The sequence below is a fragment of the Macaca nemestrina genome, chromosome 19 (genome assembly GCF_043159975.1).
Source record: "Macaca nemestrina isolate mMacNem1 chromosome 19, mMacNem.hap1, whole genome shotgun sequence".
Classification (NCBI taxonomy): Eukaryota; Metazoa; Chordata; class Mammalia; order Primates; family Cercopithecidae; genus Macaca; species Macaca nemestrina.
Window position 1 is genome coordinate 68,031,118 of NC_092143.1, and position 16,196 is coordinate 68,047,313.

Sequence of the window (16,196 nt, forward strand, 5' to 3'; positions counted from 1 at the left end):
AATGAATGAGAAGGCATCTTTATAGACTTTACAAATGTATAAAGGATAATAAGGGAATATTATGAACAATTTTATGTCAATATATTTGGTAATTAAGATGAAATTGACACATTCTTTGAAAGGTACAAATGACCAAATACCACTCAAGAAGAAACACATAGCCCAAATACTGTAGTCTCATATCTATTCTTTGAAAATTAAATTCACGGTTTATTTTTAAAAACCACAACTTCCAACAAAGAAAATTTCAGGCTCACATGGCTTCACTGGAAAAATTCTATCCAACATTTAAAGAAGAGTTAATACCAATTTAACACAAACCTGTGTTTGAGTCTTCTGAATGCAAGACACTGAAATAAACGCTCTATGAGAAAAATTCACCTGGATGTTCAGTAAGTATTGTTCACCTAGATGTGTTAGTTTTGTGTGTTCACAAAAATGACTTTCCACCAGGAAAACTCTTATCTTCATTTGTATCAGAGGAAGGAGGACTGTTGTGGGAAGTCAGGGACCCCAAATGGAGGGACTGGCTGAAGGCATGGCAGAAGAATATAATTGTGAAGATTTCATGGACATTTATTAGTCCCCCAAATTAATACTTTTATGATTTCTTACGCCTGTCTTTACTGCAATCTCTGAACATAAATTGTGACGATTTCATGGACACTTATCACTTCCCCGGTCAATACCCTTGTGATTTCCTATGCCTGTCTTTAATCTCTTAATCCCATCATCTTCGTAAGCTGAGGAGGATGAATGTTGCCTCAGGACCCCGTGATGATTGCATTAACTGCACAAATTGTTTGTGGAGCATGTGTGCTTGAACAATATGAAATCTGGGCACCTTGATAAAAGAACAGGATAGCAGCAATGTTCAGGGAACAAGGGAGATAACCTTAAACTCTGACTGCTGGTGAGCCAGTGGAACTGAGCCATATTTCTCTTCTTTCAAAAGCAAATAGGAGAAATATCGCTGAATTATTTTTCTCAGCAAGGAACATCCCTGAGAAAGAGGATGCGTCCCTGGGGGGAGCCTCTAAAATGGCCACTTTGGAGATGGCTGTCTTTTACGGTCATAGACAAAGGGATGAAATAAGCCCCAGTCTCCCGTAGTGCTCCCAGGCTTATTAGGATGAGGAAATTCCCGCCTAATAAATTTTGGTCAGACAGGTTGTCTGCTCTCAAACCCTGTCTCCTGATAAGATGTTATCAATGACAATGTATGCCCAAAACTTCATTAACAATTTTAATTTTGCCCCATCCTGTGGTCCTGTGATCTCACCCTGCCTCCATTTGCTTTGTGATATTACCTTGTGAAGCATGTGATCTCTGTGACCCACACCCTATTCTTACACTCCCTCCCCTTTTGAAAATCGCTAATAAAAACTTGCTGGTTTTACGGCTCAGGGAGCATCACGGAACCTGCCGACATGTGATGTCTCCCCCAGACACCCAGCTTTTAAATCTGTCTCTTTTGTACTCTTTCCCTTTACTTCTCAGACCAGCTGATGCTTAGGGAAATAGAAAAGAACCCACGTTGAATATCGGAGTTTTTCACCTAGATGTGTTAGTTTTGTGTGTTCACAAAAGTGATTTTCCACCAGGAAAACTCTTATCTTCATTTGGATCAGAGGAAGGAAGACAACCCCTGAGCCTTTCCAGGAGTCAACCTCCTCCTTCCTGCTTATGGAGAATCCACTCCCGCAGCATCTCCTCCCCACGTATCTACTCTCAGACGCAGGGGATTTACCCTCAGGTCCTTGGCCTGGGTCTCCATGTGCCTCATCTGCTCCAGAAGCCCCGCGCTGGCACTCAGGCCCTGCAGCTGAGACTTGACCAGGCGGAGCTGCTCGCCCATGGTGGCCAGGTCGTTCAGGAGGGTCATCACACAGCTGTCACAATCTGTAGGGGCCACAATCAAAGGCAAATGTGCTGCGGGGGGAGCCGTGGGACTGTGAAAAGACCCCAAGTGCTATGCAGCCCAGTTGGCACACACACAGATCATCACAGGTGACAATCACAGCCCTGGTCTTCTCAGGGAAGGATGTGGATTCTGAAAAAAGGAGAGCCCTATGCACAGGGAGCATTTTAGAAATGGATTTTCCATGCAACCTGTTGCTTACTTTATACATGAGGAAAATAATAATAGCCTTCAACTATGGGATGCTTGTGATTTACCAGGCATTGTGATAAGACATTTACAAGCATTTCCCTAATATCCCTATAAGGTAGGTCTAATTATCATGTTAACTTATCAAATGATGAAACTGAGGCTTGGAGAAGCAGGGTCACCCACCGAAGGTCATACAGAGAGAAGCTGATTTGACCCTAAGTAGTCCTCCTTCCACCTCCTCCCACCCTTACTTTCCCAGACTGGAAACTGCATGACCCAGCATGGGGCTCACATATCTTAAACCACACCCCACAACTTGGAAAGGAGGAGGAGGGGCTGTCTTTTCTCACCATCACATTCTTCTGCAGGGCTGCTATCTTTGGGTTCTTGGTTTATGCAGTCTGAAATCAGAAAATAACCAAAGAAGACAATGTTATTAAACTTATTCTTCATCTGCTCTTTAATGTGGTTTTCAGAAAAGCTAGTGTTGCAAGGTTTTATTAGTTTGGTGCAAAAGCAATTGTGGGTTTTGCCATTACTTAAAATGGCAAACCTAATAGACACCCAACTACCCAGCATCTCTAGCTCTTCCTTTTCCCTCCCTCACCCACGCCAGCGCCCAGAAGCTTTCTCATCTCCCAGCAGGCTCACTGCAGGAACTGCTTTTGTGGCCTCCCTGTTATATATTCAATTCCTTCACTACAAAGGTCAACTCGATAAAGGGCCACGTTTTCTTATCAAACCAAGCCTCTCAATCATTCGCATTAGGCCTTTCTTCATTGGAGAGCCTCTTGTATATTCGTGCTGCTTCTGGCATCATTCAAGAACATTGTGCAAACATTCACTGAGCAAATTTAAGCATTTACAGTGTGCCAGAGCCCCATGCTAGCTGCTGGAAATACAAAGATATCAAGACAAAATCCCTGCTGCTCTGTAACTTAACAGTCCCATGAAACACGAGGGCAGACAAGTTACAAAACAGTGCAACAGATGTGGTGATAGTGATGGGCATACAATGTCAGTGGGCCCATGCCACCAGCTACAGCACATATAAACTGAGTTTGTGTGTGTGTGTGTGTGTGTGTGTGTGTGTGTGTGTTTGGCTGGAGGGGAGTGGGAGAGTCTCTCTCTGTTATCCAGGTTGGACCACAGTGGTGAGATACCAGCTCACTGCTATCTCTGCCTCCCAGATTCAACCGATTCTCCTGCCTCAGCCTCCCGAGCAGCTGGGACCACAGGCACACACCACCACACCTGGCTACTTTTTGTGTTTTTAGTAGAGACAGAGTTTCACCATATTGGCCAGGCTGGATAAGCTGAGCTTTGAGATTCTCAGCTACAGTGAAGCCTGCTGGTCAACCCTGGGCATTCTTGACCCCTTCCACGTGTACCCTTTTCCCCATGCCGTGCCTTCTGACATTGACATGTCCTCTCACTTCCCCCTGAACAAACTGTCTACCTTCACAACAGCAAAACTCTATGCTTAACATTTTCCTGGACAAGCTGCAAGAGGCTTTCACATCTGTTATTGTCACCAGCCAATAATATTCCACACTTTGTGTGTATATACAGACATTTTAAGCCACGTTTACTTTTAATTGTAAAAACTGATATAAATTAATTATGGAAAATATGGGGAAGTCAGGAAAATGAGATAAAAGCATCATCCTTGATCTTGCCACACAAAGACAATGTTCCCTTTATAAACATTTGTATACATTTTAATTTATTATATATATCATCATGGGTTCCTTTTTAAAAAAAAAAAGCCTTACTCGCTTTTTTTTTTTTTTTTTTTTTGAGACAGAGTTTCACTCTTGTCACCCAAGCTGGAGCACAGTGGTGCTATCTCAGTTCACTGCAACCTCTGCCTCCTGGGTTCAAGCGATTCTCCTGCCTCAGCCTCCCGAGTAGCTTGGATTACAGGCATCTACCACCATACCTGGCTAATTTTTATATTTTTAATAAAGATGGGGTTTCCCCATGTTGGCCAGGCTGGTCTCAAACTCCTGACCTCAGGTGATCCACCCACCTCAGCTTCCCAAAGTGCTGGGATTGCAGGCGTGAGCCACCATGCCCAGCCATTCGCTCTTATATGTACATATTGTGATATTTCTATTTCCTCAGTTAGTCTGTAAATGGCTTCTGGACAGCAAGCATGGTCTTGTTTCCTTGACAATTTTCAACAGCACCCTGAATAGTTTATGGGGAACTAGGCTTCTCTGGATGATTGATTTATTAGTGAAATTTTCCCAACAAGCTTGCATTTTGACCACCAAGGAATATGTCCATTATTAGTTGAAGAAAAAAAAAAAAGAATAAAAACAACAACAACAAAACTCTAACAGGAATAAGCAAGTCTCATACATGAGCATCTTCTTCCATTTTGGGAACAAACAGTTACTATCCTCATTTCAGGGTGCTGATTTGTGTTACTGGCATGGGGGAAATGAGGGTTGCAGAGGCATTAGTCTGGTGAATAAGCTGCTAGTGATGTTGAAGCTTCTTGAATACCTCCAGTGACAGGAGAAATAGCCTCCTTTTAAAGCAATCTGTTTCATCTTTAAACATTCGACATTTCTTCCTTAGAATGATTTAAAATAGAGCTCCCTCTTGCTTCTACCCTTTGCTCTAAGTCTGTCCCTTATATCTCAGAGAACAAGACCAACCCTTTCCCACACGCCAGCCTGACAAACATGTCCTTTCCAGCTCTTCCTTTCACTGCCCTGGCCAATCCTTCCTCATATGACACAGTTCCACATCCCTTCAGAGTCTTACCCTCTTTCTGAACAACTATAGCTCTTCTATTGTCTTCTAAAGACGTCACTAACTCTCACGTGAGGACTTACATGAGCAGTGTGCCATGGACCCCGGCTTTAGACACCAGAACTCAGTGAAAACAGTGCGAGCTATCTTTGGGGCCACACCACGTTCTAACCTACCCTGCACTGACTGCTGATGGCAACCTTAAGCCTTTTTACACCTCCTGCTACTAAGCCAGTTACCACTTACCACATAGCTAAACGTTTATTTATTTTTTCCACTCTACTATAGGACCACACCCTTATCCTTAATATCATTTTGTCTGGTTGAATTGACCCATCATTCCAGACTGTTGAGGCCCTTTTGAATTCTGAATGTGTCATGGGAGGCACTTTCTACTGGAGAAGACCAGGGAATTTCACCCCAAAATATGGCACCCTGGTAGGCTGATTATTTTAAATTGAAGGCCCTTGGAGACCAGCAGATGCCGGAAAAAACTTTACTCTAATACCCACTTATCTTCCCAACATCCAGACTTGCCAAAAATGAAAACAAACTACTTCTGGTTTGTTCCATGAGTTTTCATTAACTTAACTCATATTTCAGGGAGAAAGACTGAAGTCTGTCAACACACCTGGACAGACTCTTGTCACAAAGCATTGTCTGTTCTATGGGCCCAGAAGATTTTGTCCCAGGCCTCACTGTATGTTCTCTGAGTCCATTGAGTCAGTCTAAAAATCATTTACCATTACCCTTAAAATCATCCACATTTCCACATCTCTTTCCCGTAAGAAGAAGGGTACGTAAGCATCTACACCCCACTGGGTTATTGGGTAATCACTGTCCTGTGATTCTCTTGTGTTACACGCATTAAAAGAAAATTGTGTATGCCTTTTCTCCTATTAATCTGCCTTTTGTTTGCTGATTTTCTGCAAATCTTCTGCAGGTGAGGGGGAAGTTTTCCCTTGGTCCCTTTACTGTTCTTCCCAACTTTGTGTCATCTGATAAATGAGTAGGCATGCTTTCCATATTTCCATCCAAATAAAAAATGTGGAGCCAAGGATGAAGTCCTGAGGCATGACAATAAATACCCCATTCTAGACTGGCATTAATCCATTTACTCTGCATTCCTTTGGGAATAGTCACTTGACCAGCTGGAATCCACATATCCAGGGTTTAGTTCTTCAACTTGTCCGTAAGTATAAGATGAAAGATTTTATCTAAGTGTTTGGTGTTACACTACATCGATAGCATTTTCCTGATGATTCCTATTAATATTCTGTCAAAGAAGGAAGAGGATAGTCTTCCTTTTTGGTCCAAGTTGCTCCTAATAAACCCATACTAACTCCTGCTAATTATCTTTTTCTTAATGTATAAAATCCACCCCAATTACCCACCCACATCCCAGAACATGTACTGCTGTAAGATAAAGAGTATTTCAATTTCTTAAGACATGCACAGGAAAGCTGACATGACAATATCCCTACAACATCAAAGGGAGATCTCAGCAAAATCACCGAAGTAGGATCTGAAGTTATTTTGATTATGATCAGGTAAGTTTTAAAAACAATTCACTTTTTTTAAAAAAGAGTGCATTGAAACAGGTTACTCACCAAAGCTGAAAATACTATTTAAGCATTTCCAGGGTTGTCAAAACCAGGGGACAACTTGCTGGTTGGAATTGTGTATTACGCATCCTGAAAATGTGTGCTTGGGTTCTGAGGCTGTTAAGTTGTACCAGCTTTATAAATGCAAATTAGCAGGGGTGTGGGTCGACCTTACCTCCAGTCAGGGGATCACAACTGCCCAGCTGGCCATTGTTGTTACAACTGCATGGTTGGCAGCTACCTCCGAATTTCTGGGGATTCCCGAAATATCCCGGTGCACACCTACACAAAATGTAGAGAGGAGGAGAAACACCCAAATAACTCATCGTTTATCCCAACCAATTTTCTCAATCTCTAGCTCTGTGTTTGGGATATTGTAACCCATTGGGAGGAAGACTGACATAGATCTGCAAGAATGAATATTTCTCAATACAGAGATATTTACCCTTGAATTGTCTCACAGAAATAAACTTGAAGTAAGATCCATATAATTTCTAATTTTTTGGATGAGGGAAGACTTTCTTAATATTTTTCCTTCCTTCCCTCCTTCCTTGGATGAGGGAAGACTTTCCTAACCTCCCTCCCTCCCTCCCTCCTTCCCTTCCTCCCTTCCTCCCTTCCTTCCTTCCTTCCTTCCTTCCTCTCTTTCTCTGTTGCCCAGGCTGGAGTGCAGTGGCATGATCATAGCTCACTGCAACCTCGAGCTTCTGGACTCAAGTAATCCTTCTGCCTCAGCCTCCCAAAAAACTGAGACTACAGGCACATGCCACCATTCCTGGCTAAATTTTTAATTTTTAGTAGTGATGAGGTCTTCCTATGTGGCCCAGACTGGTCTTGAACTCCTGGGCTCAAGCGATCCTTCTGCCTCAGCTTCCCAAAAAACTGGAACTACAGGTGCATGCCACCATGCCTGGCTAATTTTTAAATTTTCAGCAGAGATAAGGTCTTGCTATGTTGCCCAGACTGGTCTTGAACTCCTGGGCTCAAGTGATCCTCCCGCCTCAGTTCCCAAAGTGCTGGGATTACAGGCACGAACCACTGCACCTGACCTGCACTATGTAAAGTCTGCATAATTCATATTTGCACTAATTGCTGCCGTGCTGTATATAATGATTCTTAAACGACTGAGAGAAGTTACAGCTGCTACCTTTGGCCCTGAGCCTTTGTTCTTCTAGGTAGTATAGTAATGAGAACTCATTCCTGATTTACAAGTTTAAAGATCACATTTCCTTGATTCTTAGACTGTTTAAAAAAAAAGTCAAATAAGCACACATTAATTTTCCTGGGGTTGGGGTGTCAATTACAATATTTCCATTAACAAAGTTCCACTCCCCATCTAGTCACCTGCAAATTGTCATTAAACTGATGTGTGGTGTCTTATCATCAATGGACTTGATAAACTCAAGGAAATATGGCATTTATCTCATTTCCCAAAATGTAAGCACTGCATCAAAAAAAATTTGGCAATTCCAACACACGTCACCATGTACTTGTAATATACTTCACCAATGTATTACCATGGATACACTGGTGATATAACGTAAAGGATCAGAAAGATCTGGCTGCACTCCTGCCTCCACACTCCACAAGTGTGATCCTGGGCTGTTGCTGTAACCCTCTGTGCTTCAGTTTCTTTACCGGTCCCCCCACAACCCCCATGAAAATATAAGCTCCATGAAGACATGGAGTTTTGGGCTGTTTTGCTCACTGATACATCCTTAGCACCTGGCACATATTCATTCATTTGTTGAATGAATAAATGAGTGGACTAATAATACCTATTTTGCTCAATGAATATAAGAGATCATGTAATAAAGAATCTAGCATAATGTTTGCACATAACAGACTCTCAAGTGTAGCTATCGTTATAAGACATGACAAAATATTCATCTTCTAACTGGCATCATTTGAAATTATTACAAGACAGCAGAAGGCCCATGTACCCCCTAATAATCAAGAAGGTAACTAGGCTGAGGTGGCTTATCTAAGTCTACTAAGCAGGGTGGTCATATACTAATAATAGGGCTTTACTTTGTGACTGGCTTGGTATTCTACCTAACAGATAATGCTATGCAGAAGCTCTGTGTTCTAGAATACTTTATTTTTGATGTCTTTCTTACCTACATCTAAACTTCCCACGTAATAGATGCATAATTACAAAGTACCTTATATTTAAATCACAGAAATATTCAGGAAGTTCGATTCTACTTCTTGCAAAGCATTACTCACTGGTTACGAGAAATAACTGGTTCTCTTATTCTCAATTTATGGTAGTGGCTAAACACAGAGGACTGAAGTAAAACTTCCCGATTTCACGAATGACACTGGTACAACAAATAAAGAGCAGAGAACTAGCTTGTCATCTGTGGCCCTGTTTGGCTGAGGGAGAAGAGGGGGTAAAAACATGTATGGGCTGGGAAGCCTTTGCTAAACCCTCCCCCTGGCTGGCTGCTCTGGTTTCTATCCAGCTAGTCTCCTGCATAATCTATATTCCTACTTTTCACCCTTGACTGTCCTTGTATTTATCATTGTGTAGTTAATCACGAGTGCCAGGAATGATGTCTGGGTGCTGTGTCTAACAAATGAAAAATGTTGACATCAAAATGGCATTTACCTGTGAAAAAGCTTCAAAAAATTTTTTAAAGAAATAATAGCTTGTTTTCTTGAGACATCAGATATAACAAACATCAGCTGAGAGAAGTACTGTTAATTAAAAATTTTGCCTGCCAAATGGATGTCTCACCGAGCCGGTTGCTGTTTAATGCTTCATTGTTTGTGAAGAGCCATAAAGAGGATGAAATTAGGACACCTCTCCCAGGTGTTGGTCCCCTGTGGCTTTTAAATTTCAGAGCCTAGAATCCCTTCCCACTACCCACATCCTTCCCTTCTCGCTGGTTGGATGCACCTCCTAATTGCAGCTCAACTTAGCCCAGTTCTCCCATCTCTTGCTATTTTAATGGCATGTTTTGATGTCTGTCCACCACTGGACTGGAAAGCCCTTGAGGATGCTGTCTGTGCTGTTTGCTACTGTGCCTTCAGTACTTAGCACTGTGCCAGACATATATATATACACACTAGGACCTCCATACATTTTTCATTGAAAGAATACATGAATAAGTGTGAGGCAAGTGTGAGAAATACTCCTTTTGCTGAAATGGAAAATGGAAAACAGAAGAACCTTCCATTACCATCTTTTGCCATAGAACTGGGCTCCTTAGCTGCTGCTCGGTGTCCCCAGTCTAAGGCAGTCCCCACATCCTACACGCGGCAAGTGTCTTCCAGCCCTGGGGCTTTCCTGCCTCGCTTCCCCAACCTAACCTGCCCTCCACCTCCATCTTCTGGCTCCACTGGGTTCTAGTCACTCCTTGGACCTACCGAAGTCCTACCTTATCCATAAACATTTCAGATAATCCCAGTCTAGGGTGGTTATGCCTTATTTAAAATCTGGTTGAATTCATTTTCTGGTTAAAAAAAATTAGTCAAACTCTTTTAAAGTTTAAACAAAACAACGTAAATTAAAATGATATACAATTTTTCTCTGTCAAATTGGCTTTTTTTTTTCTGTTGCCCGGGCTGGAGTGCAGTGGTGTGATCATAGCAGCCTCAAACTCCTGAGCTCAAGTGGTTCTCCTACCTCAGCATCCCAAGTAGCTGGGACCACAGGCACACACCATCACACTTGGCTAATTAAAAAAAAATTATGGAGATGAGGTCTCTCTATGCTGCCCAGGTTGGTCTCTAACCCCTGGATCACATGAAATAATCCTCCCACCTTGGCCTCCCAAAGTGCTGGAATTACAGGTATGAGCCACCATGCTTGGCCCTAACTGGCAAAGATTTAAAATATTGATCCTTTCCAATATCCATTGGGGTAGGTAGTCACTCATTTTCTTTTGCTGCTAGTAAGAATATAAACTTTTCTGGAGGTCAATTTTGCAAAAAGTATTAAAATCCTGGAAAACCTATCCTCTGACCCAAGGAATCCACTTCTACAATTATACCTTGAGGACGTGCACACACAAATATTAAGCTGCAAGGATTTAATTTTAGTGTTGCTTTAAATGGAGAACAGTAAAAGGATCTCCAAGACCAAGAGTAGGGGATTATGGAAACCCAGTGGAAATTTTTGGTCATTGATGTGATGTTATCAGTGAATACTTATTGATATGGAAAGATATTACTAACATAGTACAAGTCAAAACAGAAAGTGAAACACGAATCTACTTTTTTTTTAAGTTCACACATTTAGAAATGATCTCTAGAAACATACAGCCAGCTTTTTAACAGTGGCTTTCTGTAGACAAAATGATTATGAATAGGACTGTATGTGAACGCGTTTGAGTGCACAGGGCTAGGTAGGGGTGTGGGGGGGCCTCACTGGTTCTCTGCTCCCTTGTATTTCATCATTTTATAATAAATATGTATTGATTTTATGAGAAAGTTATTTTTAATTTTAAAATATGTCAACCACATGATTCACTTTTCATACTGTTACTTTTCCAACTATGTGTGCGCTGTCTTCCCAGCTAGTTTATAAGTATCTTTTATGACTTTCTCAATACTTGGCAGTGTCCTATGCATAGTCGCTAATCATGACAATTGTCCGTGAATAACTAAAGCTTGGTTCTGTGGCCCTTTGTCATTAATTTTACACTTTCCATTCCACAACATTTATTATTTTGTTTCACAAACATTACTGAACACCTATTATGTGAACAGTACCATGCTTGGAACCGGGGATTCCGAAATAAACAAGACACAGATTGTCCTGAAAGTGTTCAAAATATAGTGTGGGGATAGAGATGTGTGTGTGTGTGTGTGGCTATCTAGGCTAGGGCTGTGGATATGTGTGTGTATGGAAGAGTGTAGAAAGTTGTACATGTGTACAGGTAAGTAGGGATATGTTGGGGGCAGGTGTATGTGGAGATAAGTGGAAGGGACATATAGAAATGGGGGTATGCAGAGATCACTGTGGAGGAGGGGTAGGTAGGGAGGTGTGGGGGGTTGAGGTACACAGGGGTGCGTGTTGGGGGGATGTAGGTAAAGCTATGTGTGGGTGAGTGTATGTGTTGTGCCTCATTCTCAGTTTTCTGAAACGTACAAAGCAGGACAGAGAATGATGTTAATGATTTATTAGGTGAGCAGTCTTGTATTTTTCCCAAGAGACCTTTTTCCAGGCCTCAGTCAAACTCCCAGCCCCACCCCTAGCTCTGCGCCAGCGCCTGGCAGCGCCCCACCCACAGCCCTCCCCGCCCCCTCTGCAGGCTGAGCTGGGAGGGGCTCCCCCCTCACCTTTCACACTGTGTGCCTGTGTACCCAGCTTTGCAGGAGCACCTCACGTCTCCCCCGTTCACCACACAGCCGGTGGCAAACCTTGAAAGAAGACAGAAAAAGGCCCCATTAAAAACACAGATCGATAGGATTTATGCTCGTTATTTTTTACCACAAAGGACTGGCTTGCATTAAGTGAACACTGAAACCCAGGGTCTGGTTACTTTTTGTGTGAAGAAAATTTTGCCCATCAAGACTTGGAGAGATAATGATGAATGATCTCAGCTGACACTGGGCAATTTTGGTGAATAAGGACTGAAGGCATATATTTGTTCCCTGGGGAAGAGCATTTTTCCCCTTAAGACAGAGCAGAGTAACTCCCTTTGGAAGAGATGATTACAACAGCATTTTTCCAGGAATAACAAGGAAGGAGTAAAACAAGTCCAGGCAGAAAAAAGAACAGAGTTCTGATTCTTTAAAAAAAAAAAAAAAAAAAAAGTTCTCCTTGTTGATTCTAGTTCTTCTCTATCAGACACATTGCCTTCTGGGAAGAAAAGTCGGTGGGGAGGCCAAGCCCTGGAGCCCCCTAAAGACTCACAGAGGACACTCACCTGCCTCGGCATTTCTGTGGGCACAATCATTGCTGATTCTCGCTTTTTTTTCAAACCAAGTTGTGGAATTTTGATCCCTTCTCTTTTAGCTCTAAAGTGGTGATATTTTACACTTGATCTTAGCCAAAAGGCTGAGAAGCAATAAGTGATGATATTTTAGATGCTTTAAATGATGATATTTAGCAGCTTTAAACACACACACACACACACACACACACACACACACACACACCCCCAAAGAGACCATGAAAAAACCCTGTTGCCTTGCAAAGTATCTCCATCTGCCACTGGACATGACACTGATGCCATCTGAAGGAATATTACTCCATTCGCTGGTAAGAGAATGCCTGTTTAGGAAGCCTCTCAAGGCACAGTTAGACATTAGTCAGCACTATTAATATTGCGGGAAGGAGAAGTAGATAAAAATAGAGTTTTACTGATAAATCCAAAGACCTACGTGTTACTTCAACTGCATGGAAGCTGGAAGCTGACCTTGATGCTACTATGCTTTGCAAACGAAAATAAAACACTTTTTCCAAGCACCCCAGTGGAAATCTTGCTGCTTTCTACTTTTGCCAGCTTCTCTTCAAACAAGTCTGGGCAAGGTCAAGTGATTGATCCCTTGACAGATAAAGCTGCAGGATGGGGCGGGTTTCACGAGTATCAAATACATAGACAGCAAAGCAGGGGGCATTCCAGATAGGTCTCTCCAGAGAAGCCACACTTGGCACATGACTTGTGGCGATGTGAGGACTTGGCCCACGTGTCGGTTAAGGGCCGATATAGGCCTGCCTTTGTGATCCACGCTTGTTTCTGAGTCTATGTACTAGTGAGGCGTTCTCAGTGTCTTCTTGATTTTCAAACCAACTCCTGCTTCACTTGATTTTCAAACCAACTCTTGCTTCACTTAGTTTGTTACATTATTCTTTGCTTGGGCCCACAGTGAACCCTTTGTGATGAGCAAGGATATGACAAGGTGCCACACCTAAGGAGAGAGGAGGTTACCTTGGAAACACAGCGGTGGCTTCCTACCTATGTAGTCTATTGGTCACGTTGGAGCCTGAATGACAGCTCAGATCACTTGGTGGCTCAGAACTGTCCCAAAGCCTCCATCGCACTGAGGATAAGATCCAGATGCTTGACCACAGCCTGCAGGGTTCTGCGGAATCTGGGTCTTAGCTGTTCCACCAACCTCACCTCCGGCCCTCTCTCTTCACACTGCACTTCCGCCACTCCTGCCTTCTCACTGCCCTTGAACACATGGTCACAGGCCTTTTCCTTCTGTTTCATCCTTGCCTGGGAGCCTCATGGCCAAAATACTGCCATAGCTTCCTCTATCCAACTTCAGGCCTCCTTGGCCATCCCTCTAAGGCAGCTACTCCCTCACTGTCAATGACACAACCTATTGCAGAAAATGTCATCTCTATCTCCAATTATACTTCTTATTGATAAGTGTGTGTGTTTGCTGAGTGTGATGACTCCCACCCTTTCTCTCCCTCTCTGCCACACTCTAGGTCAAGCCCCAGGAGAACAGGGACTGCCTCCGTCTTCTTCTTTCAGTTTCCCCGTCACATAGAGAGGGTTGAGGCCTGGCCCTGTCATGGGTGCTGGAGAAGTAGCTACTTAGCCACTGAATGAACAGTAAAAGAAAAGAGGGAAGGAAAAAGCCTGGAAGGATACAACTTGGAAAGACAGTTTCTGTTTGTTTTCTTTTTTTTTTTTTTAAGATGGAGTCTCCTCTGTGGCCCAGGCTGGAGTGCAGTGGTACAATCTCGGCTCACTGCAGCCTCCGCCTCCCGGGTTCAAGCGATTCTCCTGCCTCAGCCTCCCGAGTGGTTTGGATTACAAGCTAATTTTTGTATTTTTAATTGAGACGGGGTTTCACCATGTTGGCCAAGCTGGTCTTGAACTCCTCATCTCAAGTGATCTGTCTTCCTTGGCCTCCTAAAGCACTGGGATTACAGGCGTAAGCCACCGCACCCAGCCTATTCATTTGTTTTCTTGTATGTCGTGTTCATTTTAATATTACAGCTTTCTTGAGATATAATTCACATACCACGCAATTCATCACATAAACTGTACAATTCAGTGGCTTGTAGTATATTCACAGAGTTGTACAACCATCACCACAATCAATTTGAAAATATTTTCATCCCTTCAAAAAGAAATCCCAGACCCTGTGGCAATCACTTTCCATTCTCCCCACCTGCTCTCCCGCCCCTAGTCCTAGGCAGCCACCAAACGACTTTGGGTCCCTGTAGGTTATATCAAGCTGCTACGGTACCTGTTGGTGTGAGGACACGGGCAGGCCCTGCAGGATCCGTGGACGGCGTTGCCATAGTAGCCCTCCTGGCAGCGCTCACAGTGCTCCCCCGCGGTGTTGTGCTGACAGTTCTAGGGACAGGTGAACAGCACAATTCACAGCAGCCAGTACAGTCCCTACTTCTGAGATCACTGTAATCTTACTTATCACACGACTAAAACTCAAGTCCTCTGACTTTCAGTGATACCAGCTCCTCTAGCCATGTATTTTCCCGGTCCCTCGAATCATTGCTGGTGTTAGAAAAGAGGGGTAAGTGCCCTTCCCTAAGTGACGTGGTGCTTAACATTGGCAGCGTGACATAGTGGGGACAAGCCAGCTGAGTCTCTGTCCCACTCCAGCATCTCGAGGCCATGGAGTCCTGGGGCAAGATCCTTTCAATTGTATCAATTTTACTTACATCAATTTTACTAGTGTATGATTTACATACAATTACAATTTTCTCAAAATGTACAGTTAGGATAATGCCCACCTTCTAAGGCTGTGGGGAGGATTTAAAAAAGCAAGTGTACTAAGCTCTTGGGAAATGTAAATTCTTTCCTTTCTTCTCCTTAGCACTGCTTTGATGAAAATTACCTTCATTTTACTTCATGGTTCACATAATAATGATATACTGAAGACTGATATTATTGAAATTAGTTCTTAACACAGAATTTGTTAAAACAATAAAAAGTTGCACAGTATCTGAAGAAAACACTCAGCTGAATTCCAGTGTCCCAAAGAAGCAAGAAATTAATGTTATCTAAGCTTTTTATTTACATAAATCCAATTATTTTCATGTCAAAGTTGCTGTCTAAGGAAATTTGTTCTTTAGTAAAGTGTTGAGATGAAATAATTTTGCAAGCAAGTGGTCTATTGAGATAAAACCTGGTGGATTGGGTCACAGTTGTTTATTTTCTTGGCGTTACCCTAGCGAAAAAGATCTAAATGCACAGAAACATCCAGGAAAGCGCCCCTTACTGTGGGCATTTGATAACATGGAAACACTTTGTGTTAATTTTATGGGTAGGAATAAGTACAATTTTTAAAATTTGCCTGTGTATTTTACTTCTGTATGCAGAGGTGTTGCTGGAGTAGGAAACTTTAATGAATGTCAGGGGTTTTGTTTTTTGGGTTTTTTTGTTTGTTTGTTTGTTTTGTTTTGAGACAGATTCTTGCACTGTCACCTGGGCTGGAGTGCAATGGCCTGATCTCAGCTCACTGCAACCTCTGCCTCCCAGGTTCAAGTGATTCTCCTGCCTCAGCCTCCTGAGTAGCTGGGATTACAGGCACCCACCACCACGCTCAGCTAATTTTTGTAGTTTTAGTAGAGACGGGGTTTCACCATGTTGGCCAGGATGATCTCAAACTCCTGACCTCATGATTCGCCCGCCTCGGCCTCCCAAAGTGCTGGGATTATAGGCATGAGCCATCGTGCCCAGCCATGAGTGTCAGTTTTTAAATAATATCTGAAGGTAGATTGGGAAAAACAATATACGTTTATATCCCAAGACGACGTGGCTTGTTCATAA

General features: G+C 42.8%; 1 protein-coding gene across 4 annotated transcripts in view; it reads right to left on the reverse strand.

Annotated features, from left to right (window-relative positions):
* LOC105465071 (laminin subunit alpha 3) overlaps nt 1-16,196 on the reverse strand; it is a 273,415-nt gene that overhangs the window by 59,251 nt on the left and 197,968 nt on the right. For all 4 annotated transcript variants that reach the window (XM_011713306.2, XM_011713298.3, XM_011713310.3 and 1 more), the window contains 5 exons: nt 14,650-14,759; nt 11,776-11,856; nt 6,659-6,765; nt 2,464-2,514; nt 1,751-1,902 (listed from right to left, as the gene is read on the reverse strand). In XM_011713306.2, coding sequence (XP_011711608.2) covers nt 1,751-1,902; nt 2,464-2,514; nt 6,659-6,765; nt 11,776-11,856; nt 14,650-14,759 — 501 coding nt within the window. The remainder of the gene's footprint in view (nt 1-1,750; nt 1,903-2,463; nt 2,515-6,658; nt 6,766-11,775; nt 11,857-14,649; nt 14,760-16,196) is intronic.